This window comes from Anguilla rostrata, chromosome 5 (assembly GCF_018555375.3).
Source record: "Anguilla rostrata isolate EN2019 chromosome 5, ASM1855537v3, whole genome shotgun sequence".
NCBI lineage: Eukaryota > Metazoa > Chordata > Actinopteri > Anguilliformes > Anguillidae > Anguilla > Anguilla rostrata.
The window spans coordinates 52,577,273-52,603,060 of NC_057937.1; the positions used below are offsets into that span (position 1 = coordinate 52,577,273).

The window sequence follows — 25,788 nt, forward strand, 5'->3', positions numbered from 1 at the left end:
CTATGCATATTTATGTGCTATGCTTTCACAGTCTTGAAATTATATTCAGTTCAGGGGTATTTTAAAAGCAATAATATGGAAGTATCAAGTACCTGATTTGGGTGAAAATTTAATTTTGGGGATAAAACACATTGTAAAATCTTTTTTTTCAGGAGTGAGATTGTAACCAAATCCAACCAATATTCATGTCAATAATTTCACGTACATGGGACCTGGTCTGTCATACAAGTGACACAATTTTGAGACAATTTGATTTTGGGGAGGAAAGGTGTATATGTACAGTATGTACAGTATGTGACACTTGGACACTTGGAGAGCCTTTAAAATACACCTAGCCCGTAACCTTTTTATGAAAAGATTTTGTTGTTATTCTCAGTCTGCCATCTTATTGCGCCATTTCTCTTTGAGCCTAAGCGTAACTCTTAAAGTGCTTCATAGCCTTTACAAATGTGCAAGCCAGAACATGAAAAAATACGAAAACATGCCTCGACCAATGTAAGGTGGACCGGCGATTTTGAAGCGAGAGAATTTCAGCCTAGTAAATAAAGTTCTCTGTATCTATCTATATACATAGCTGTCAATCTGTATATCTGTATCCATCTTGTGGTTTGTGCAGGCTCACAAGGCTGTGGAGCTTGTTGCGTTCTGTGAGGGCTACTTCCTGCAGAACATGGTGGGGCTGCTGGAGAGAGAGTCGTTCCGCGGGCTGGTCCTGGGTTCGGGGGGCCGATGGGGGCCGGGGCGAGACTCGCCGCTGGACGGGCTGGAGGCGACGCTGGCACAGAGGCTGCGCTCTCTGTACGTCACCTCGCAGGTGTGAGGCGTATTCCGCCGGGCCAATGAGGTCAACACAGGGACGCGCAGCGCGTTTGCGTCTGCGACTGCGTCTGCGGCTGCGACTGCGCGTCTGCTTGGAGCTGCGGTGACACTGTCCCTGTGCTGGCGAATGTACTGACCCCCTCTGGACTTTTATCTCCCTGCTACAGCCCTGTACGCTGTGCTTAGATTGCAGAGACTTTTGGGTGCAGGTGAAAGGGACAGTGCACTGTGACACTACTGCCCTCTGGTGGAATGGAGGGACACATGGATCCTAGCAAAGAGAACGAACCCTTACAGTGAGCCTCGGAGTCAGAACTCAGAAATGAGTGTGAAATGAAACGCGTGTGTGTGTGTGTGTGTGTGTGCGCGTGCATGTGGCTGTTTTTATGGGACGAGAAAAAAATGCTATTTTGGATATATTTTTTAATTTAAATCAGAAACTTGGTTTTATTTAAGTGTGACAGTCTGGCTGTTTGATATTCCTGGTGAATAAGTTTTCTACTTGTTTTTATTTTTTTGTTTTTACTTTGGTGCATCATCTCTATTTACTCTTGAGTTTAGCCTGATAAATGAGACTTTAAAAAAGAGGCAGCATTTAACTGTCTCTCTGCATTATTCCAGTATACTGTTAACATTTATTAAAAGTGACATAGTGCATAGCGCAAAGGGCAACATTGCCCTTTTCTATGTTGCTGCTTGGCTGCTATTAACATGTCTTTCAACTAACAGGCATCTCTTGTAGCCATTTATTATTGTTCAAAGTATCATCTTTGCATATTTGCGTGCTACTTTTAAAATCATATTTTGACTTAACCAGAACCCTTATCATGGTGCAGAGTTTATTACAGATAATAACAACAGTAACAAAGGCTTGAATGTACAAAATACTTTTGATGGCAGGATCTCAAAGCACGTTGCAGTGAAGTGAGTAAGGTCACCTCAGCCAATACCTATTTGCAGTATCCACCTGGCTGGTCTACTTTACCTGTGAATTTAGCAACATTTTCACAGCTATTGAGTACAGGGGCTGTTCAACATTAGGAGTCTTTTCTATCCTGTAAGCATTGCATCAAATTCAAACCATCATTCAATAAATCTGTGGAAAATGTGCAAAAAATGTTTTATGTGTTTAAATATTGCCCTTAAATTAATTTTAATTTGTAAATATAGCCCCATGTTTATTCTGGTTTTGAAGATTACAGTATAGTCCTTACTGAATTTTTATTTATTTTTATAAATAGTCCAATGGACACTGTGTGTTTTTAGTAATGATATTTTCAGCAGGGGGCAGCCTGATGTTAACATTCTGTGTGTATGTACAGCAGGGAAAAATGGTGCCAAAAGCTGCAATGCCACTCTTTGTCCCCAAGGTGGCACTGTTGCATTTTCATCATAAAATGTTAATACCAGTAAGAAATACCTTCACAAAAAAATTATAATTTGTGTGTAGCTGTGAGATTTGAAGCAGAGTTGTGCTACTGTGCATCACGTCTTAATGTCTCATTTCTGTGTGTGAGTCAGAACTGGAGAGGAGCACCCCTGTCGACTGTAGGAAGACTCAAGATTTTTCAGGTCCCAAAGACACACACAGCATACATCCGCAACACAGCAGGACCACAATGAAACCAGTGAGCCGTGACGTTTATCTAAATCATAGCGGGGGCTTAGTCAGAAAGATGCTCTGGTCAGCTTTCGCAGAGGGACAAAATCGTTCCTTATTCCAGTTCAGGAAAGAAGTTGAGAGACATGGACGAGGGTAAGAGCGCTCTCGCACAGAAAGCAACACGCACGCCTTGTAAATGAAGGAATTTATTTGTTTTGTACTGAAATTGCTCACAGGTCTGTTACAGGGGATCATAGTGTACTGTTTCGTATCCACCGTTCAAATCCAAGTATTTCATTCTGTTTTAGTTTTTTTTATTATTTCTTCTGCAGTATAAAAGAGGAAGGATGACAGTAGGTCGGTATTGCTTTATTTCTTTTTGATTAAAATCCATTTCCCCCGCATCTTCCTTCTGTTTTTAGTGTGAGAGAGGAGAGCCCCGGGCCCCTTTTAAAGAGGTACAGTACAGTGGAAGCATTGTCAAATTTGTGCACAAACAAGAATAAAAGAGCAGGAGGGAGGAAAGGAAAAAATGACAGGGGAAAAAACAAAACAAAAACAGGTTTAAAAAAACAAAAAAAACAACATTTGAAATGAAGGGAGAGAGAAAACAGGCCAGGGCAAAGAGACAGTTTTAACGGACAATCACATTAATATCATGCAAATAAAAGCCAGTACCTGACATGCACACAGTAATACAAGGTTAAAAGCCAAAAGCAGGAGTCCCCTCTGTGTTTTTTTAAGAATTAGCCCAGATTCCTCTATTTACAAGACAAGTGCTTCAGCAGTCTTTTTTTCGAAACCTGCCGTGCACGCACAATGATATGAAACGGACAAATATCAATAGAAGATAATTTCCTCTAAAAGAGGCTAGTCTACATTCTTAAATTACTGGTAAGTTGTTATTAAACATATACAAGTCATTTTTTTCCCTTAGTAACCCAGAAATAAAGAGAAGAAACATTTGTTCTGCATGTTGTTCTTTTAAATTAGAACGAAAGACAAAATTTAACATTGTTGCCCCAATTCGACTGCACAAAAAGGTAAATAAATAACAAAATTTCAGCAAGCAGAGTTTAAAAAATAAATACCCACACATAATTTAAAAAATATGAGGGAAAAAAATCAATAAATAAGATACAAAAATATCCACGATTATATTAAATGATTTTGAATATCTTGAATTAAATTACCTGGCCACAGACTGGAAAAAGGCAAAATGAAAGGAGTTCCCAGTAGGAAATAACACAGAGGAGATAAAGCTGAAGATCCAGAACATTCTACCAACATTCAATAAAAATAAGTACAACATAAACCATTAAATAACAGAACACTGGAAAGAAAACAGAAAAGCATGTGGCAATAGTTTTTCACAGCTGGCCCTACAGCTAAATATAGCGTCACAAGTAGACATTTTTTACATAAGAAACATTTTAAGTCTGTACAACAGAATAGATCATTCATTTGTGTCCCCCCACCCACCCACCCACCCACCCCAGACTCTGAAAAATGGATTCCAGTCCACTTGCAGCATAGGCATCGAGCCAGTACATTTTAAACCCAGTCATTTAGAGAGAGAGTCCACATTAAAAAGAAAACAATACAATCCATAAAGCGTCCATATCAGCCATAAGCCTCCCATAGACACCTCCCCCATTTGTCCTCTTATGGATTCCAGATTTTGTTCTTTTTGTTATTAAATCCCAGAGATTTGTGCATGTGCATGTGTGTGTGTGTGTGTGTGTGTGTGTGCATGCGACTGCGTGCGCGTGAGTGCAAGATGGGGGAAGAGATGGAGAGCATGTCTGCAAGAGGGAGAGATGGACATTGTTGTTTTAAGGCTTTTCTCTAGTTCCTCAGTTTTGTCATAGCTTATAGTTCATATTGGGAGGGGGGGGGTGCAGGGTTTGGAAAGGGTAGAAACAGCTGGGACTTCATTCTGGAGGAGCACTGGTTGGGGAGGTTGGGGTATCAAGTCAGGATGAAGGGTCTGTCTCCATGGCAAATCGCTTTCTCGCCTCAAAAAGTTCCTCTGTCAACAAATATCCATCCCACACTCCGGGGGCGGGGCAGGGCAGGAGGCGGAGCTTAACAGGTGCTCTGGATTATTCCTGCTGGAGACAATGCAGGTCACCACACAGATGAGCAGCGCGAGAGACAAAAATACAAAAACACCTGGGTAGAAATGTTTGGGTTTTTCTTTTTTTGGACTGGGAAGCAGGGAACAGGAGGAGGAGGAGGGGAAGGAGAAGGGACAGGACTGGTGTGTGCCAGCATGTGCAGCTCGTAAAATATTAAGTTCATTTATATTTTATATACAGTCATTCCATCATACAAAAGTATGTCTATACACAATTTCCAAAAAGTAGTTTTAATATTTACAATGAAGCAGTGGACGCCACAAGCTTTTCTGCACATGTGCTACGAGGAAGGGGTTATTTTAGGAAGGGGTCGTTTTAATCTAGTTATAACTCTGTTTTTAAGCTTCCTCCTGTGTCGCCAACAGATGCCACCATCTTTGCTTTGTCTCGGCCCAATTGGCAATTAGAGTCCCCTTTAGGGCCCAAGTCATTGGCCTCTGGTTCATGCCTCCTGCTGTTTGCGGGGTGTTTGTTGGGCGTGGCGGGTGTGCCGGGCGGGTGGGGCACCTGGCCGTTCTTCTCGTCTGCAAAAAGTTGTTTAATTACGTCAAAGAAGTTACTCAACGGGCTGCCTAGGTACACAGACGGGAAGAGAAGAGAGGAAAGAGAGAGAGAGAACAAACAAATGAACAATGGAGCTCACAAGGAAAGTGGCGAGAGAGTGAGAGAGAGAAGGGGAGACAGAGGAAGAGAAACAGAGAGCACGGCTGGGGTGAGGGACAGAAGCACAACTATTTTTTTTGCCGAATCAGTGTACAATGTGTGTGTGTGTGTGAGTACAAATACGTTTGTGTGTCTGTGAACTTGTGTTTGTGCTTGAGAACCTCTTTGTTTCTCTGTTCATGTGTTTGTGTAGAGGATAATATGATACTTAGTTTTCAAGTGAAGGGGCAGTCATAATTTGAATAGCCAGTCTGGTCCATCAATACCACACATCCCGAACGCAGCCCTCTTACTCCTCTTTTACTCTTCACCTCTTACTCTTCACCTCTTACTTCTCCTCTCCAGAATGCCCCTTACCAGTCTACCCAGCAGCGCCCCCTTCTGAGCACTGCTACCTAATATTCCAGCCCACAGTCTTCTGAAGACCACGGCTGAGTTTGTGATTTTCCAGCATGACGACATTTTCACTAACGGATATCTGAAAGGGGTGTTCATTCATGTTGTCTTGGTCTATGTGTGTGAGTGTGTGTGTGTGCACGCATGTATGTTTCTGCTTAAGTGTGAGTGTGTGCACGTCACGTGCAAATGCGTTTCAGACTACGCGTGAAAGTGCACAAATGCGTGCGTTAAAAACAGACTATTTAATTGACCCCTATTCTGAGCGCGTAATTATACCATTTCATGAACGAATCAAACGAATTTGATTCTGAAGAAAAAAAACATTTCATCCAAGAGACAGCTAGCATCTCTCTGTCACACTAGTAGAAAAATGCTAGCCAAAATATTTTTTAAAAACATTCAAGGAAAAGTCAATAAAATTGTGACTAAAAACATCTTGCAAACCCTTCTGCTTAGCCAGTGTACAATCAGGAGATATCTGATTTCTCTCTCTCCCGTCTGAGAGGCGACAGAAGCAGGCATTTACACAGCATCCCAGCGAGCAGAAGAACAGATTGCTGCAATTCCAGCACTTGTCTTTGCGGTAAGTGGTTTATAGAGGGGTGAAATGGATGTTGACAGAGTGGAAACCAGCCAAAATTCACCTCCCCTCCACCGGGCGACATCCTCAAACACAGGTTCACTTTGTAACTAATAGTTTCATCACAAGTCCTGCACATAACCGCCATCAATCCGCTCCCCGCTAGCCAGATCTGACAGCCGGCACGGAGAGCAAGGCCGGCGCTAACCCGCTATAACGAGCTAACGCGCTAACGCGCAATCAGACTGTGTGTGTTTGCCCTTGTGTGCCTTTTCACCTTGGTGGAGCTTAGGAGCGGCAGAAAGAAGAGAATCGCTTCAGCCAATGGAAGAACGGCGTAAGTAATCGCTCGTTAGAGGAAAGTGTCCCGACGTAAACCCATTACGACCCCTGACAGCGGAAAATCCCACACTCGGCCTGCTCCAAGCACAGGGCGCCTGAAAGTGTGTGAGCGCGTGTGTATGAACACACAGCCCTTCGTTAGCGTGTCAGAGGTTAAAAACACAAAGGCTGTGGATGAGTCAGTAAAGGTGCTCAGCAGGAGCGCACGGCAGGCCCGGCCCGACAGCCTCGACGTCACAGCCTTGAGTCAGGCCTGTCGCTAGCTGACTGTCTGGCGGTCTGCAGTAACAGCAGGGCATAAATGCCTCTCTCCCTCAAGGGGCAGGGCAGAGATAAGTACACCGGGAGACGGGTGGGCTCGATTTGGCTGACGTCCCTCAAGTTATCGCTTCAGGAGCCGCTCTCAATGACGCGCCGCGGGGCCCACAGATCACCGGATGTCATCAGTAAGAAATACGCCCGGCGCTAACGCTCCTATAGCATAGCGCGGCCTGCAGGGCACAAAATAATCACTGGCTCACAGGGTAAAGTGTGATCGCTTCAGCTACAGCGCTCATCAATTTGTAATTCTGAATTGCCGGAGATAACCTTGTCTCCCCCCCATCCTCCACTCCTTGTGAGAGAGAGAGAGAGGAGTGAAACAAAGGAAAGGGTGGGCTGTACATCACCGGGTGTCAATTAATCAGGAATTAATCACTCGCAAATCCAGCCAGTCGGCATTAACTTCCACACTCCGCTGCACCTTAAACAGGAAATAGGAACCAAATTGCACCCCAGTGCTAATGTTCACAGGATAATTATATATTTATATTCATAGGATATTCGTATATTTGCACACGGAGGATAATTGCGCGTCCTTCAGATATGCCTTGTCAAATTACTGAGCTTATCTGACATTTTGTCAGCCTGAAAGCAAAATACTTAACACTGGCATGAACACGAGAGCTATTCCTGTTTCTGAACATGTTCTCAAAGAACCAAACTGAGATATGAATCAAAATCAATTTATCTGAGCGTTATATATGTATGTGTACCTGTAAAAAAATCAAGAAGTAATGGCACATGACTCTCAGCAGAAGTGGCACTGCCAAATGTATCTGAGAAACATGGCGGTGGGAGACTGGGGTTGGGTATAAACCCAAGGTTTCCTGCAGGATGCTGATCCATTGCCTTCATTTGAATCTTTCCTGCTTTTTCTGCCCCCACCCCCCATCAGGCTTGGGAAATGGCTCTCGCCATGGAAACGGCGGCGGGCCGCAGGTGGACAGGTTTGGGCGGGGGCGGAGGGTCCGCTCCGCCCTCAGACCCCCTCGCGGCTGGCAGACGGGCGTAATGAGGACCATAAGCGGGGAAACACACCATTACCTCCCCGCCACCCGCGTCTCTCAGGCCGATGGAGGGAGCCCGGCGCGGAGGAGCCCGCCGCCAGGCAGAGTCCGCGCGGGGGGCCGAAACCCACGAGGCCGCATTACTCTCAAATGGCTTTCTTCTGCAAAAACCCAGACGGCGTGCCGCGGACCAAAGAAAAGCCCCCAGGAGGGGCCAGGGCCCGCGCAAAATATCTCACTCCGCTCACTCTCGCTGCACTTTAACGGCCTCCTGGAGGCTGGGTAAAAGTTAGAAGACGTTCATTAGCCAAATGACATTTTGCAGAAGACCGCAGGACTGAAGGCAAATCCGAATCCCAGCCAGCAGCTGAAACTGACACTTAACATGCGGTCTACCCAGAACCATAGCCATAACTGTTCCAGTAAATCTGACTGTCCTCAGCACAGGAGCATCCTTGTATAAAATATTGTCTTACACAATTTATTTTTCCATTTTTTTTGTGCGGTGTCAAGGCTCTTGGACACGCTCTAACTCATCCATGCACAGTGCAGAGCAGGGCATTGTAATTTCTGTCAGGTTTAGCTGTGATGTTAAACCCGACAGAAATTTAGCATCGCAGCTAAAATTTTATGCATACACCTCAGAACCGTGTCTGCTGATTGCACACAGCGGAGATCAGAGAAAGATAGTGCAGATATAAACCAGACATGAAACACGATGTGTGAGTGAGTGTGTGTGTGTGTGTGTGCACGTACACGTGTGTCTGTGTGTGTGTTTGAATGTATGTGTGTGTGTGTGTGTGTGTGCGTGCGCATGTGTGTCTGTGTGTGTGCGTGCGTAAGATTAAATCTCTTTCCATCACAGCCATGTGGACGGACACCTTATAGACTGAGGCATTTACTTAATCTAGGGTGAAAATAAGTCATCAGTATAATTACAGATATATTAACACTTCTAAATAGGGCATTGGTGTAAATCTGCATTAATTAACATATGTAAAAGTAAATCCCCCTGAGCATTAAAAATCAGTTTAGTCCAGATTTTACAATACTTAAATAACAGGATAATATGTGCCATATAATAGCATATCATACTTACCACATTATCTTATTGTGCGATCTCTACATGCATACACAGCCTACACTTAATACACACCCATACCCAGCCCCAGTGTGTGGCTATGAATGAAGGACGGCAGTTTGGTTTGACTTCTGACTCATGCAGTGTGTGAGTGATTGAGAGAGAGAGAGAAAGAAAGGGAGAGAGAGAGAGAGGGAGAGAAGGAAGGAGAGAGAGGGAGAGAGACTGAGGGAGATTTAGTTTGTCAGGTAAGGCCGACAAACTACATTTCTGCAAAACAAATATGCAGAAAATGGAGCCTCGACATGTAATCTCAGTTTAACACACACCTGAACAAAAACTACAGGAAACAGATTCAAACTACATGCGTTTAAAATGAGCATCCAGATTTTAGACTGGGATCGTGTGCAATTATGATCAGTGCTACAATGGGCAAGTGGAACAGACAGTGCATGACTGAGCAGGACCTGAAGGATAACACCCATCAGCAGGTGCATTCTAATTACTGTTCTACATAATGAGGAACCATGGAGGTTACTTACACACCCTGGCAGCAACAGACCAAACAGAGGAAGCAGCGAAGCATGGTGGGATGGGACGATATGAGAGGGAGAGAGTGATAGAGAGAGAGAGAGATTAGAGAGAAAGAATGGAAGAGAGAGACAACACAGGAGAGAGAGAAAGAGCGGAAGACAAAGAGAGAGAGATGCAGAGATTCCACAGATGGAGGGAGGGTCTTTTTGGGGGAGGGGTCTATCTAGTGTCTAAAATTTCTTAATATAACCAAATTTTACGTTCTTATCCCATTACTGTTGTTTAAACCCAGATTCAGCATGGTGTAATTACAGTGATATTACACTCAGAGCAGAAAGCAGACAAGACAAAATTTGGGGAATTCAGCTAATTCTGTAATAAACAGCAAACCAGATGAGGCAAATTTCATAACAAACTGCTTCTCCTCATCTTTCTCTTTTCTATCAATCGCCTTGGGAACTGGAGCACTGACAGCAGCTTGCTGAACGGCTGGGATTCCCCTATAGGGCTGTGTGGAGAGGTCAGCTGATCAGAGCAGGAAGGCCCATGGCACATCGCAGGTTTACTTCCTGCCTCATCAGTCTAACGCTTCAGTCCGTCTCCAGTCAGTGCCTAACCTGGGATTACCTCTGAACAGAGAGGAACGCTCGCAGCGCAGGGCTTATTATCGCTAATCCGGTTTCGTCGTGCTGATCCATCGGCCGCGTGGAGCCGTGCTGTCACCGGGCCTCAGGAGGGCAGAGAGAAAGCGCCCCCTAAGTCTGGATGACTGGTGGTGCGGTGCGGTGCAGTGCATTGTGGGGCGCAGTGGGAGTGGCACAGCCGGGTGATTGTTGGATGAGAGGCAGTGCAGTGCAGGGGAGCGCAGTCCAGTGTGGAGGCCAGTGCTGGGTGGTTTGGTGAGTGCAGTGCAGTTCGGTGCAGTGCAGAGTACAGTGGTGGCAGTTGAAAGGGCATGCAGATGCGGGATGGTGTGTGTGTGTGTGTGAGAGGTACCTCTAAGAGTCCAAAAGTGCTCTCTACTCACCAGACAGCTGTTGTACGCTGGGCTGGTCGTGTGTGCTTAACAACTGCGCCTGAATCGTCTCCACCACCCGCTTGAAGCGTCGGCTCGGACCTGCCGCACACAAACAGAAGGACGCAGTTAAAGCACAGCGGTGTGGACCACCAGACAACACGCAGGGATGTGCCTGTCTCTCACTCTGGCGTTCCCCACAGAGGGATAAACGGGTCCAAAATACTGACATTTAAGCACTTCAGGTTAAGTTTGCGCAAGGGTACAACAGCAGCGCCCACAACCTTTGAGTTGCAAGCCCAATTCCCTCACCATTATACTACAATGCTGCCCCTAAATATGGGGAATATAGGACCATGTCTTTCACAATATTCTCCTACAGAATGCTCTTATAGCGTGTCTGGGGATTGGGAATAGAACACCAGCGCTGAAACTCAGTGCCAGAACCAGGCTGTACAGCCCCTCTCTCCTCCTGCGCCGTCCAAGCATTGTGATTAGTTGAGGCAGGGCTCTGCTTGTTTCCCTGGTTACCTGAAAGCAGCGTGAAGGTGACCGAGTAGATGCCGTTCTCCTTCTGGGCAGCTGTGGTCTCGGTGTAGGTGATGTCCACCTGGAACTTGACGGGCTTCTGGAACACCGTGGGCCCGGCGGTGGACTTGTACTCTGCCCGGAAACTCGTCTGTGAGATCACACTGTGACTGAGGCTGGGGATCTGAGAGAAGGAGGGAGAGACAGAGAGAGGATTTACATAACACTGCTCTGGCCAATGGGGAGGCAGCGCCACTGTAGCCAATGGGGAGGCACTGCTGTACTGGCCAATGGTGATGTAGCTTTTTTTGAAGTGGAAAAAGCTCAGGAGGAGGAAAAGCCAGGAGAAGTCCATTTAAACAGCCTGGCCTGTTGTGCTTGAACTTTATGTTCTCTTTCACGGGCATGATTTATGCAAACGTGCTGCTTACACATTGTATTTGATCTTACATTGTTCTATTAACAGATTCAAATGCATACAGTACATGTGCATTTATCGATTAGATGAATTGCCAGTAAAACAAAAGGCATTAACAGGGAGCGGTTCATTAATGCCATCCTGCCTCAGACCGAGGCCTGGGTCGTTCCCTGCCGGATTATCAGGAACAGAAAGACTGTGCTGTTTTACTTCCATCTGTCGCGATCCCCGAGACCGCAGCGACCCCTCTTAATCCCGTCCTATTTAATGTGAAGCCTCCCCGCTCCCACGGCATGCGTATATCATGCGTCTCAGTGCAGGCGCAGGGGCGGCATTAGGCCGGATTAGAGTGCGGGTGTAAATCCTTACGGAGAGGAAGGCGTGCACGATGTCCGCTTTGATGGAACTCAAAGGCTTGTCCTTGATGACCACAAAGATCTGCTCCTCTTTCTCCAGGCTGATGAAATTACCAAACCAGGATTTTTTGGCAAGTCTGTAAAGAAATGTAAAAACACAAAGACATAAAATCAGATTATATGCCACTTAACATTAGTGTTAATGAAACACCATACTCCCTTCACCTGAACACTACATGCATAGTAAGAATAAAACATTTCATTTGGCTATTGCTAATAGCCTATGGCTATTAGTAGTAGTAGTAGTAGTAGCAGTAGCAGTAGTGTTGTTGTTAGCAGTACCTAATACCATAATGACACTGTATTTGAATTAACATATTTTGTGCAATATGACTGTCACAGAGACAAAACAAAATAAATAATTCGTTAAAAAAAAGAATAAATGTTGGCACCTTATACAAAATGAAACTCAAAGTATTGCCACAGGAGTGGTGGGCAATAAACTGTGCGGTTTACTCTTCTAGAATTGTATCCAACATTGGCCTCAACTGAAAAACCTAACGCTACTTAAATTAAACACATAACTCGATATAAAACCCAAAAAAAAAGCCCCAAAAAAATCCATGAAAATGATGGGAAAAAGCGGCAGAGCTTTTGTAATAATCTCTTTCTGAAAGCAATTTTAAAGTGACTTTCCTACATAAATTATCTCTATCCATCAACTCTCTCGGAGATGGAGATGATAGGCTGCCACTGTGCAGATGAAAACATTTGTCTCTCAGCGTAAAATTGGCAAGTGCATCACACAGTGCAAATTTTGCTTAAGGGGAATCTGGAGGTTTAAAGAGTGATTTATGAGTGGGGCTGTGATGTCAGAGGGCCTGGAGTCACATGGTCTGGAGTGGGCAACGGAAAGGCTTTGTGGGTGCACGCAAAAACACAAGCAGGAAGAAGAGAAAGAGCTTCTCTCGCTCTTGGTTTGCGGCTGCAGATAATGAGATGTGGATCAGCAACAGGAGCCGATGTGCGAATCGGTAACACGAAATTCGGTGTGGATCTGTAACAGGTACTGAGGTGTGGGTCACAAATGAGCCGTGGACAGAGGCTTATTATCATAATCCTCTCTAGCCACGGATCGGTAACAGAAAATGAAGGGTGGATCAGAAGCTGTAAACGAGGCATGGATCAGAATGTAAAATTGAGGCATAGGCCACATCCGAAACCGCATACTACTTACTATTTAGTATGCATTTTTGAGTATATGAGGCTTGTTTTGTAATATGCTTGAAGTACCCGGGTGGCATACGCACTTCTGCTACATAAAATGTATGCATTCACTGCACCCTATTACAGAAGGAAATGGCGATTGTGATCACATGGTGAAACAGTCAGGCTGGCTCCATGGGGATGTATAGGGTGCTTCTGGTCAGGCAGAAAATATTTACCAAATATGGTGGACAATTCATTGTAGAAAAATGGCAAGACGTAAATATGTGCTCAGTGTTTTAAGTACTGTTTGTGCTGCAGTCTGAGGTATTAAGGACAGTTATCTGAGGTTGATGTAAGGTCTACTGGTAGAGAAAAATACTCACTCGGGGGAAGACTCTGGTGTGAGACTGGACATTTCCTCTTGTGTAGGAACTGCAGGGGGCATGGGGAGGTCAAAGGTCAAACTGCGTTCATATCAAAGGTCACTAGTTCTGCTTAATCTATAATTCAGCTTCATCTAGAACAGTGCATACCTTAGAACACTAAATATTTATAAAATTAATCATTGCTCTAAACGTGGATTACTACTACATGTATATACAGTAAAGTACATAGTAACAATGGGAGGCAATTTATTAATAATACAAATGAACATAAAGCTATGGTCCTGAGCATTAACTCTGACACAGAAAATGAGACATGATTCATCTCAATCATCATTCCCTACCATGCTGTTCAGCTCCACCGGCAGCTAATCCATCTTAACGGCTTTTCTCTCTTCTCTGCCTTGCCTTTTTACCTGTCTGCAGCTGCCATGGTGTTAGCTTACCATATTAAATGCACTTCTTGGACATCACTTTGGCTAAAAGCATCTGGCAAATAATTCAATTGTATATTATAACTTTCTTGCCAAAAATGTTTAGCCAGCCATTATAATTGATGGCTGATCACAGAGAAGTAACTACACACACACTGCAGGCAGAGGGGTAGCTGGGGGTGGGGGGGTTCTCTTCCCAGAATACCTTGCAGTTTCCTGCGGTGGAAGCGTGGGGATCCCAGGAAGCTGTTCTTGATGGAGTGCAGGCGCGTCCTCCAGGGCACGCCCCCGATGGAGGGGCTGGGGGGCGGCGTGGGGTTGGGCGTGCCCGCCGGGCTCTCTTTGGGCGTGTGCGCAGGAGTTCCCTTGGGAGTGGGGAGGGGGCTCCCCCTGGGGGAGGGATGGGGGGTCACCTGGATGATGGGGATAGATTTGGGGTTGCGGTCACTGCGGGGCACCGGGTGGAAGTGGTGCAGCCGGATGGGGGACGGCGGAACCACCGGGGAGAAGGGAGCGGACAGCTGGTGGGGCATCGCCAGGGGCGGCCGGCGCAGCTGGGGGCTCCTGAGGGTACAGGGAGGGTGCTGCTGGCAGGGGGAGGAGGGCAAGGATTTAGGAGGGGTGAAGGGGTTTCCCTCGGAGTTAGGCAGCGGGTTGGATCGGGTCGACTGCAGGGGTTTGCCAGACCCTTTGGGTTTGGCTGGAAGGGTCTGGGTCTTGGGATTGGGCAACAGGGACCCCATTTTTGGCCGGAAGGAGGTTGGCGTGAGCGAGCCCGTCCGATTGGGCCAGGGCTCTGGGGAGAGGGTGGGGCTGGAGAGCTCGGGGGACTGAGGGGGTACAAAAAAGCGTCTGACAGGCTGACAGAGGGCGGAGCATAAGGCCAAGGGGACGAGCAGAAGGAGGGGTGAGGATGCGAGCACAAACACAAGCAGGCCCAAGAAACAGCAAAACCCAACAGGTTTTTAGCGATGACATAAAGCAGCCACGAAGCACATGCACCGTAAAAGGAAGGACAGGACAGGGGACACAAGCCAGGAGTGGTGGGCGTGAGAGTGCAGAAAGAAAAGAAAAAAAAAAAGAAAAACATGCAGTTACTCAGCATCAGCCCGTTCAGCCACAGGCAACATGGCGACATGAAAACACACAGCTTTCAAGCAGCAAATGAGAAAGGTGACAGAGAAAAAGCTTTATTTCTGATTGGTTAAAATGGATTGCGAGCAGAAATGGAAAAGGCAAGGCACGTGTGCGAGTGATGTCGTCCCAGAGAGCAAGGCAGCAGGCCGGAGCAGGAAATGGAACTGGTGCACTGAACACTTTCAGGGGTACTGCTGCCCATACAGACTCAGAGCTGGTTATATCCCTGCTGCTGATACAGACTCACAGCTGGTTATATCCCCACTGTCCATACAGACTCACAGCTGGTTATATCCCTGCTGCCCATACAGACTCAGAGCTGGTTATATCCCTGCTGCTGATACAGACTCAGAGCTGGTTATATCCCTGCTGCCCATACAGACTCACAGCTGGTTATATCCCTGCTGCTGATACAGACTCACAGCTGGTTATATCCCTGCTGCTGATACAGACTCAGAGCTGGTTATATCCCTGCTGATACAGACTCACAGCTGGTTATATCCCTGCTGCCCATATAGACTCACAGCTGGTTATATCCCTGCTGCCCATACAGACTCACAGCTGGTTATATCCCTGCTGCTGATACAGACTCACAGCTGGTTATATCCCTGCTGCTGATACAGACTCAGAGCTGGTTATATCCCTGCTGCCCATACAGACTCAGAGCTGGTTATATCCCTGCTGCCCATACAGACTCACAGCTGGTTATATCCCTGCTGTCCATACAGACTCAGAGCTGGTTATATCCCTGCTGTCCATACAGACTCACAGCTGGTTATATCCCTGCTGCCCATACAGACTCACAGCTGGTTATATCCCTGCTGCTGATACAGACTCAGAGCTGGTTATACCCCTGCTGTCCATACTGTCTAAGAACTGAATGCAGGAGTGGATAATTGGAGAAACTGCAGCCGTTTCAGAGTGCTGTATAAAAAGAAGGTGGAGGTGGGTGAGTAACCTGTTAGTCAGCTGTGAAAGTGGTGCTGCAGGCCCTTCTTAGTCAGCACAGTGAGCTTGGAAATGAACCAAATAAAGTCTAAAATACATCCATATGCTACTTTATTGACAAGTAGCACTATAAGAATAAATGGATTGCAAAAAAGGTTTCTTCCTAGAATATATTTCTCACTGAATCCAATTTATTTTAAAATGCAACCATACACCCTTTGTGTCAGCTGTGATTATTTTAACTTCCGTTGCATTGGAGACACTCCAGAAAGCAATCCTCAGAAGTGCACCCAAACACACACTCAGTCGACCACCGATAATCATTTTCACCATGTAGAAAACGCTGCCTTAGGATGTGGGGAATTAAGGATTTTAACCTGGAGCTTGAAGGCACTTACGAGGTTAAGTTGTGAAGTTTTACTTTTCCTCTGTAAAGTTTTTTGGCTGAGCTCACTGACAGCTGTACCAGAGTACAGTGCGTTACGTGCCCTTGACATAAAAATGAATGCAGCAAGGCTTCATTCACTGAGCAGCTTGCAGGATGCAGACGGGCGTGACCTGCAGAGAGGGGCGTGGCAGAGGGGCAGGGGGCACTTACCCGAGGGCTGCTCAGCGGGCTGGTAGAGAGGCCAGAGGAGGCTCCGCTGATGGACCGTGACCTGCAGGGGACAGGAGACACACCCTTTCCATGAGACCCCGCCCGTCCCGTCAGAGGCAGAGAGACGTCCCATTAGAAACAGGGAACACGTCAGTCCCCTTAGACCCACCTGTCCCACTACAGACAGAATCGCACCTGCCTGTCCCGTTAAAAACACAGAGATTCAAAAAATGTTACTGCAGCATCTGTCTGGGACACGTGGAGGAGGGGGGAGGGGGGTGGCAACACCAGCAGCTGAGCTTAATTCATCACTGCTTCTTATGGGGAGAGCCAAAGGCAGCTGTGTAAACCATTTCATTCAAACACGCAGTTTCTACTCCCTCTCACAGCTACGCGGTAAAATGCATTAAAATGGCCCTTTAATCCCAAAATAATGCACCAGGTCAAAGGAAACAAACGACAGTGGGGGAAAAAATCCATCCTCGTCAAGCGAGACATTTCCCAGGTCCTCCAGCCCTGCCAGGAGCATGAACTGGGGTCGGGAGTTTGTCCCTGAGAGCTAGAGCTGGTGAAATGCTATTACAGAACCCGGGGGAGGGAAGGGGGGGGGGGGGCGATGGTTAAGCCTCTACATGAGAGCCCCTGTGTGGGTGGTAATCAAAAACAAAAAAAACTAAAACTATGAAAACACCACCCACTGTCACTCTCTCACAGCTGGACATTTAATAAGTGTGTAGGCGGGGAAACAACATTACTAGCTCACATATTTTAAGAACAGAGACGCATTTACCCTAACAGAGGACAGGGTCAACAGTGGCATGATGGAACAAGGAGGACCACAGCCACAGACAATAAGCTACACTGAGGAAAACCAAGTGAACACGCACGTACACACACACACACACACACACGCACGCATACATGAACATGGAGGATGGGCAGCTAGCTGCAACTTAACTTCAGATAAAGGTTTTTGCAACAGTTGAGAGGATTTTAGACAGACTAAATGTCGTAAGACAAAGCCACATTTACTCTTGTGTTTCTGCGGCCATGTATTCAGAAGCCGCTCCAGGGAGCTAGCATCTGTCTGGCATAAAGTTTTGAATAGGGGGTTGTGGGTTGGCAGTTGGTAAGTAGGAAATCTGGAATGTGGGAAAGAGGGTCAGCAGATAGTGTGTGGGCTCCCACATGAATGTTTGGGGGGGGGGGGGCTCTGTGTCACCACCCTCAGCAAACACACAACCAATTTCACCTGATTCTCTGCTTGAAATCATTATTTTTAAAATTGTTATACTATATATAAACAACCAATGAAAACATTGAATTTTTTTCATATATTTGAAAAAGGTTGTGAAAACATAAGTATAGATCTTTATATTGAAGCTTTATGAACATTTAAAAAAGTGATCTCACAGGGTCTTTTAATAGCCTGTGTCATATGAGAAGTTCAGTAGAACCACTAATGTCAACAAAAAAAGTATTAGTCCCACACTCAAATTTTCCAGCAAAATGCTTTTTTTCTTTCATTGAATTAGCAGATTTCTAAAAACATTCACATGTCCATCTTTTTGCCTTTGCCCTGCAAGATATGCCATCTTGGGTCAGAGAGCACGACTCGGTTTATCACCCTAGCATCGTTAGTAAATACAGAAAAAAAAAAAATCCGGGGGCGACATAGCTCAGGAGGTAAGACCGATTGTCTGGCAGTCGGAGGGTTGCCGGTTCAAACCCCGCCCTGGGCGTGTCGAAGTGTCCTTGAGCAAGACACCTAACCCCTAACTGCTCTGGCGAATGAGAGGCATCAATTGTAAAGCGCTTTGGATAAAAGCGCTATATAAATGCAGTCCATTACAGAAACACATTTATAGGGTTCTGCTTCAGCTGAAAATTTGACTCAAGGCCTATTCAGCGGTGTATCAAAACAAGGTGAAATCACACATAACACTGCCACAACTGCACTGTGCTTCGTTTTCCACAATCGTTAACCTTTTCAGCAGAAAATCTCCCCAGTGTTATGACAAAGAAGTCCGGACGTTCACATAAAGCAAAAATATCTCTCCAGTGCTGTGGGAAGGACTCTTACTGGAAATCTAATCCGTTTTATTTAGAACTTCAGTTCCAAAAAACATAAAAGAGGAAAGGCAAAGTTGGAATAAAGACAAGGCTGTTCCATTATTAAACACCGTAAACACACACACACACATACACACACACAAAGAAATCCATGACCCACATCCAGGTAACACCCACCACCCAGAAGCCTCCACTGGTGGAGGTAGAGGAAAATACTTCAGGGGAAGGGAGGGGGGGGGGGTGCTGTTGACAGGGGGGACCCCAACAACCCATGACACCACTAATAAAACCTACAGGAGCGGGGTGGGGGGGTGTTGACAGGGGGGACCCCAACAACACCACTAATAAAACCCACAGGAGCACAGCAATCCCAGGAAAGCAAGCGTTAAGGAAAGGGGTTCAGATGTACTAATATAAGAACAACAGAGACAAACTAAAATAGAGGCCATAAATAAGCAGAAAGGGCAGAAATTTGGGAAAGTAAAGAGAACAGAACACACCCCATCCATAAACACGTCCCAGGGCCCCAGGGACAAGATGCAGGGCAGCTTTTCCGAAATCCTGCCTGTGTGTTTGGACGCGCTCCAAAATCCAAACACAAAACACAGCCAGCCTCAATCTGCAGGATCTGGCTGAGGTCAGATGAAGGTCATCTCTTTACACACACAAGCATGGCAGCTTTTCACTTACTAACCTCCTACATGTACCAGAACAACAAATAATGCAAAAACTGCAATGTGATTGTATTGACTAAATAAATAAATAAATAAATGACCACTTTTCCCAAAAATATAATGAGGGTCATTAAAAGGAACTACTTGGACACTCTTGTTTATCAATGTCTATTTCACTTCTAATTCACTTGCAGCATATAACCACTCTTCATTCTGACTGCACTGACCATTTCAAGCAGTGGTGTGAGAACAAATGTCAATTTTCTAATTGATTTACAGCCAGAACAGAACCTAGATCTGCACAAGCGGTTCCACAGCAAGTGGAAAACAAATCCAACCGACTCTGGACCAAACTTTGAGGTCATCGCCTTCCTTCCTGCGATTCGCATTTCAAACTCTGTCAGAACAGGCTCGGCGTCGACATGAAATGACATTTCAATCTGCGCGGGATGTGGAAATTGAAGTATGACAAAGCGGCCGGCAGCAGCTGTGACTGGAGCGTCAGAGCAGTGTCTCATATGACAGAGTTTTCGTTCTGAGCAAACTGAGGCTTATTGGGGAAAAAGAGCTTTCACCCAGCAGGATATACGATAGGAAGAAGATGGAAATAGATTCTGTTTTTTAACACAACACTTTGTAAAATCTTAGTACTGAGACAGGCTGCAAATCCAGGGCTGTTAAAAATAGCCAAACAGAACTGAATATAAAAAAAACCTGTATAAAATCCAAGTAGTAAAATATTTTGGGATTCTCGATTTATTGCCATTTCAGTATATTAAAATGTGAAAACAGTTTCAACAGTTGTGATTGTCATATCAAAGCCTGACCTGACATTCCATTACTGCAGTATTCCATATTACCGTTGAAATCATTTTCATGTTGAAATATTATGCAAATGGAAAAGCCACGCTGCATCTTTGCACTGGGATCGGCGAGCGGGGTGGGGGGGAGTGGGGGTGGGGGGGTGGGGTAGTGGAGGGGTAGCAGAAACGGTGAATACCTTTCTTCTTTGCTGTATTTGGAATTGGCGTCAGAGATTTCCAAGCTTTTACTGAACACAGTCTTATTACAGCTGGAGACAAAGTGAACAGACAGTCAGTTACTGATGGCGCTCTTTCACAAACCTGCCTGCCTAGCGCTAAAGAACAAAAGCACCTAGAGTTCCCAGTTCAAACACAAGAGACAAGTATCCTTCAAACACAAGAGACTGCATCGGTTTAGCACGAGCTGGTCAGGCTGACAGTACAACACACATTTTACCTTTCATTTATTTTTGAATATGCCACATAGTCTGCACTGTGAAATATATTCATACTCACAGTGTGAAGTGCCAACATTTTTTGCATGTATATTTTTCCATTTTTTAACTAGCGCAAAGCACTTTGAAATGCAGTCATGTATGAAAATGCACTGCACAAGCAAATAAAAATAAATAATAACACAGAGGTTTTTCAATTAAAAAGAGATTAAAGAGAAAATTAAAGTGATAAATAACACCAAGCTCTCTCATTATGACCTTGTGTCTGCGCACATTAATGATAGTCAGACTCCATGGTTGATGTATATTATATTTTGTTTTGTGTATATATACAAGCTATCAAAATACACTCCATAATCAATACAGTCATAACACGCTTCCATATTCTGTGACTTACTCTCCCTTGCAGGATATAGACCAAAATTTACTTAATAAAAATAATATTGAATATTAAAAGGCTGTTGAAGAACGGTAAAATATAATATGCAGGTGCTTCTCCAGGAACAAACCAATCGATTTTCATAACAGACTTATTTTGGAAGTATTGTAATTGTTATGTAAAACACACAGGCATGATAGATAAACACAGACATTAGACGGACTGTGGAGATTTTTATTTAATTTCTTTTTAATAGCATAGCCAAGCGTTTGACTCAGACCTCAAGGGCTCCATAAGGACGGCGCGTCAGCCTCGTGCCCCGTCCGCGCGCGCTACAAATCGCCTTTTTAATTTCCCACTAATTAACTTTAACAGTGAAACGGCCACAGCTTAAACGCTCCTACCGGCGATACGGCGAGCCCCCGGTTTACCACCGTGAAATAAAAAAGAGGGCAGCGTGGGTAAAAAAAAGTGCTGAGCGCTGCCCTTTCCGTCCCGCCCATGGCCAAGGAACAAGGGCAGCTACTCGGGTATTAGCATGCCTGCAAATGGCCCTCAACTCAACAGCCTGCGCTTCCGTGATTTTCTGACGCAGCAGATTTGGCATTTTCCACAAGCACATTCATATTAGTAACAAATTAAGAGGTAATGGCGTTACGGGGGGAAAGTGCTGGGGAGGCAGAACTCTGAAACAGGGAGGATGGTCCGTACTAAAGGGGCACAATGTGCCGAATCGGCAGAAAAGGGCCTGGAGGATGGGCTTAGTGTCTACTCCAGCAGACAGGCATTTAGCGAAAGTGCACTCACAAGAGCCACCAACACAATAAACACGTCTTTATCATGAACAGTCCCTGGGATACAACAGAAAGGAAAGAAAGAAGAAAAAAAAAAAACGCCAAATGCGCATCAGCCTAGCTAATAAAAAGAGGACTTAAACTCCTACTTCACTGGCAGGACAGTCCAAACTGCATAATGAAGGATCCTTATCCAGGTGATTAGGGACTAACCTGAAATAAGCAGAGCTGGAGAGCTGGGAGCTCAGGAAGCTAAACACCTTTAATAAAGCCGGGTGAGTGACGTTTCAGTGTCTGAGGCGTAATCCTCAAAGTCAACAGAAAGCAGGAGCTTTATTAAAGGCATTTTTCGTTTTAGTTTTCTGAGTTCTGAGTCCCCCAGCTGTCCCTATTTCAGGTCAGCGCCTGTGAAGTTATCCAAATAGGGATCCTTCTTTGGGACTCGTTTGCACAAACCCAAATAAAATGCCCCGCCTTCGAGAATGAACTTCCTATAAGTGTCAAAATCACAATTAAGGACAACACTACAGGAGTTCAGATGAAGTGTCCTTTCACACAACATACTAAAAGACATGCACAGATACACAGAAGAAGTGTGGGAAGTGTAACACAAAACAGGTGAGAGAAGTTAAACAATACATACAATATGGGGGAGGGGTTATACAGAACAAATGAGGGAGAGGTTATACATCTGTGGGAGAGGTTATACAGAATATGTGGGAGGGTTTAAAAATGTGTGGGAGGGGTGATACAGAACATGTGGGAGGGGTTATACATGTGTAGGAGGGGTTATACAGAACAAGTGGGAGGGGTTATACATGTGTAGGAGGGATAATACAGAACAAAAGTGGGAGAGGTTATACATGTGTGAGAAGGGTGATACAGAACATGTGGGAGGGGTTATACATGTGTAGGAGGGGTTATACAGAACATGTGGGAGGGGTTATACATGTGTAGGAGGGATAATACAGAACAAAAGTGGGAGAGGTTATACATGTGTGGAAGGGGTTATACAGAGCAAACATTGGAGGGGCCATACGTGTGGGTGAAGCTGAGCTATGTTGAGATGTTCTGTGCCAGTGGAGGGTGTGAGGGCCGTACCTCTGTCCGTGCTGCGCCATATCGATGGCCCGGCGTACGGGCACCGGGGAGCCCCCGTCCGTCACGCTCAGAACCTCCATGGACTTGCGCTCCGGCCTCCTCTTGCCATGCCTGTTGAGCATGGGAGAGTCCACACGCTTCCTGGGGGGGTCTGCGGAGTGGGAACATACCAACCGCGGCAGAACAGGGGGTGAGGAAAGGATAAATCATTGTGTCGAGCATCACGGGCTGTGCTAGCGAACAGCCACCCTGGCCTTCCTCTGGAACCACGCTGGGAGCCTGATACAGGAACTCACAGAGTCCCCTAAACACAATGGATAAAAATGCTTGGCACGTGACTGGTTCAGACAGAGGACCTTTAGCTCCCTGGGAACAGGAATGACAAAAATTGTATTTTTCTAATCTGATCTTTAAACGATTGTGACGTCTAAAAAATTGTCTCAACCTACATCTATCAATGTGGCATTTAAGGCGGTATTTACATTGCAGTCAGCATTTACAGCAGATTAAGGTAATGTCTCATCTGAGCCCTACAGGTCCGAGGAGAACACAGGGCTTAAAGCACTTGCGTGAGTGAGGCAAAACACTTGCTTATACTAAATAAGAGTAATAGCAGTGAGCAGCATTTATGAGGGCCAATCACGGCAGCCGGTCATGTGACCAAGCAGACAAAATGGCTGCATTCAATAAGCATTTGTCATTAACTTTATTCTTCACAAAACGAGTCAATTTCCTAATATCTCCCCAAGCTCTGTTTGCGAAGATAAAAAGGAAACTCCTGCATTTAATTGCTAGTCAAATGTAAGGGCAAATATTGACAAAATCCACCACACCATATAATTTAAAGCCCTGGAGGCATTACCCATGTCATTATGAGATAAGGGAATGAGGGGCCTTGTCTGGTACATTACGTGATGAGAAAAGCGTACCTATGTCATTACGAGGTGGGAGGTTCTGGTCCTCGTGGCTCGGGTACCTCTCCTTTCGATCCAGGAGCAGGAAGTAAATCATCTTTTCCTGGTTGTCACTGCGAGGAGGAGCAATGAAAAATAAGAAGGAACTTTCAACAGGAAGCAGCCGAACTGGGCAAAGGGCAGGAGGTGGAGCGCTGCGTTTGTGCTTAATCAGAGCCGATGCACTGGAACCAGGGCCGTGCAATTAATTACAGAATGACGGCGAAATAATACACATTAAACCGTGCCTGCTAAGCACAGCACATTACAGCGCGGTACAAAAACCACAACAGTCCTAATTCAACGCTGGCAAAGGGAAGAAAAAGATATTCCTTCACATGTCTGGCCTTGGCATTTAATTACTAATTCAGACCTGCAATTAAGTGCACTTTCCCCGTCTCTCACCCTCGCAATGGTGAGCCACACGCGAAACGCACCACGTAAAACTCACTAAAGCGCAGGTCTGTATTCAGCCTTTATTTGAGTACAGCAGAGAAGCAGAGTTACTGCCTTTCCCGTTTATAAAAGAATTTGGAATCTTGCTTTGAAAAGTCAGAAGAAGTTCTGGCAGAGAGGCAATGTTTATCCCAGTTTACAGATGTAAGGGAAGCGAAAATAAGAAAGGCTGTACTCAGACTACACCGAGGGTAGCAACTTCAGTTAAAAGGACAAAGAGGAAAGAAATCCGCCCCCCCCATGCTGTTAACTGTGCTCGAAGCTACAAGGGGGAGGGCAGAGAAATAAGAGAAACTCCGGTGCTTTAGGAGACGAATCGCAGGACATCCATCAGGGGCCGTAACAAGCGCAGCAGATAATGCGCCCTGATAATAATTGCGGCGAGTTGGAGATGATAAATGTGGCCTCCCGGGAAGGCCCGGCTGCCCGCTTCAGTGTCTACTCCGTGTGCGTCTGAGAAACAAGCGCGGAAACAAATGAACAGCCCCCAGGAAAATGAGGCTCTGCCGGGCGACGGCCATGTTTTCAGGTGAGGGATTAGGGAGGCGTGTCCCGAGGAGATACAGCAGTCAGGGCGCCCTGCGGGTTGCTGTAAATTAGGCTGAGACTTCTGTGTGGTATTTTTTGCTTGTGTTAACGTGCGTGAAATGAACTGACCTCTGTGAGTACAGATACAGGCTGTTAAAATAATGGCTCTGCAGCAGTGCTGACCTCTGCTGAATCCAGCCCCCCCCGCCCCCACCTCTCTCCCCAGTGATCCGCTCTCACACGCTTCTCTGCATATTCAAACCCACCACCTCTGCCTCTCATCTACCCATACTCAAACCGGCCACCCCCACCACAAACCAACGTCTCCCCTTCCAAAATGTCCCTTAGCCCTGCACCTCCCCTTACCCCTCCATCCCTCGTTACTTACTCATCCGACAGCAGGTCCTTCATCAGTTTGTTTTTGTCACGGAAGCAGCCGAGTGAGTGCATGCTCTCCAGCACGTCAGGGTCGATGTCTTCCGCTGAGGGCAGGGTGCGGATGGCCACCTTCCGCGGGATGGGCTGCTCTGGCTCCGGCTCATTCTTGCCCCCTCTGGTGGGAGGACCAAACAGCACAGAAGCACAGCACTGAAGAAAGTGCTACACTACATAAGAGATTTTACTAAGATTTTAGACAACCTGTCTACAACACTTCTCCTGCTTGACTATCTTTTTTCTTGCAGCCTTGCAGAAGGTCATGAAACACTTATCTAAAAGTAAGCCAATTCCTATCTCTTAAACAATTTTGTTACTTTTGTCCCTCTCCTTGGTGCTGACAACAGCCCCCAAAATCATTAACAAGTTTAAGCCAGAACTTAATCACTCAACCTGCAACAATGAACCCTCCAACACCTGTCTTCACGACCAAACCAACTGCCAACAACCAAAGCCCCTCACCCTAATCCATAACCTGCCCCCACAACATCACCACCTCACATGATCAAACACCCCCCCCCCCATTTACAACCAAAGCCTCTCACCCCCACCATGAATCATCAGGCACTCTAATCCCCAATCCCAACCCAATGCCCAACAACCCTCAAGCCCGTACAAACA

The 25,788-nt window shown here is 45.8% G+C and overlaps 2 protein-coding genes across 12 annotated transcripts in view; one reads left to right on the forward strand and one right to left on the reverse strand.

Moving 5' to 3' along the window:
• The window catches only part of LOC135255656 (ankyrin repeat and BTB/POZ domain-containing protein 2-like), a 42,677-nt gene extending 39,670 nt beyond the window's left edge, over positions 1 to 3,007 (forward strand). The window contains exon 17 of the mRNA XM_064337118.1: positions 617 to 3,007. Within this exon, the coding sequence (XP_064193188.1) occupies positions 617 to 820 (204 nt within the window). The 3' untranslated portion in view covers positions 821 to 3,007. The remainder of the gene's footprint in view (positions 1 to 616) is intronic.
• A 1,301-nt stretch (positions 3,008 to 4,308) lies between these two features.
• LOC135255657 (serine/threonine-protein kinase BRSK2-like) overlaps positions 4,309 to 25,788 on the reverse strand; it is a 114,912-nt gene continuing 93,432 nt past the window's right edge. For 3 of the 11 annotated variants that reach the window (XM_064337129.1, XM_064337130.1, XM_064337125.1), the window contains 11 exons: positions 25,121 to 25,285; positions 23,725 to 23,822; positions 22,796 to 22,946; positions 20,264 to 20,335; positions 16,517 to 16,577; positions 14,039 to 14,246; positions 13,400 to 13,448; positions 11,821 to 11,944; positions 11,037 to 11,217; positions 10,518 to 10,607; positions 4,309 to 5,135 (listed from right to left, as the gene is read on the reverse strand). In XM_064337129.1, coding sequence (XP_064193199.1) covers positions 4,888 to 5,135; positions 10,518 to 10,607; positions 11,037 to 11,217; positions 11,821 to 11,944; positions 13,400 to 13,448; positions 14,039 to 14,246; positions 16,517 to 16,577; positions 20,264 to 20,335; positions 22,796 to 22,946; positions 23,725 to 23,822; positions 25,121 to 25,285 — 1,447 coding nt within the window. In that variant the 3' untranslated portion in view covers positions 4,309 to 4,887. Of the gene's footprint in view, positions 5,136 to 10,517; positions 10,608 to 11,036; positions 11,218 to 11,820; positions 11,945 to 13,399; positions 13,449 to 14,038; positions 14,694 to 16,516; positions 16,578 to 20,263; positions 20,336 to 22,795; positions 22,947 to 23,724; positions 23,823 to 25,120; positions 25,286 to 25,788 lie in introns of all 11 variants that reach the window. The other 8 variants (XM_064337119.1, XM_064337120.1, XM_064337123.1 and 5 more) reach the window with 8 other exon arrangements.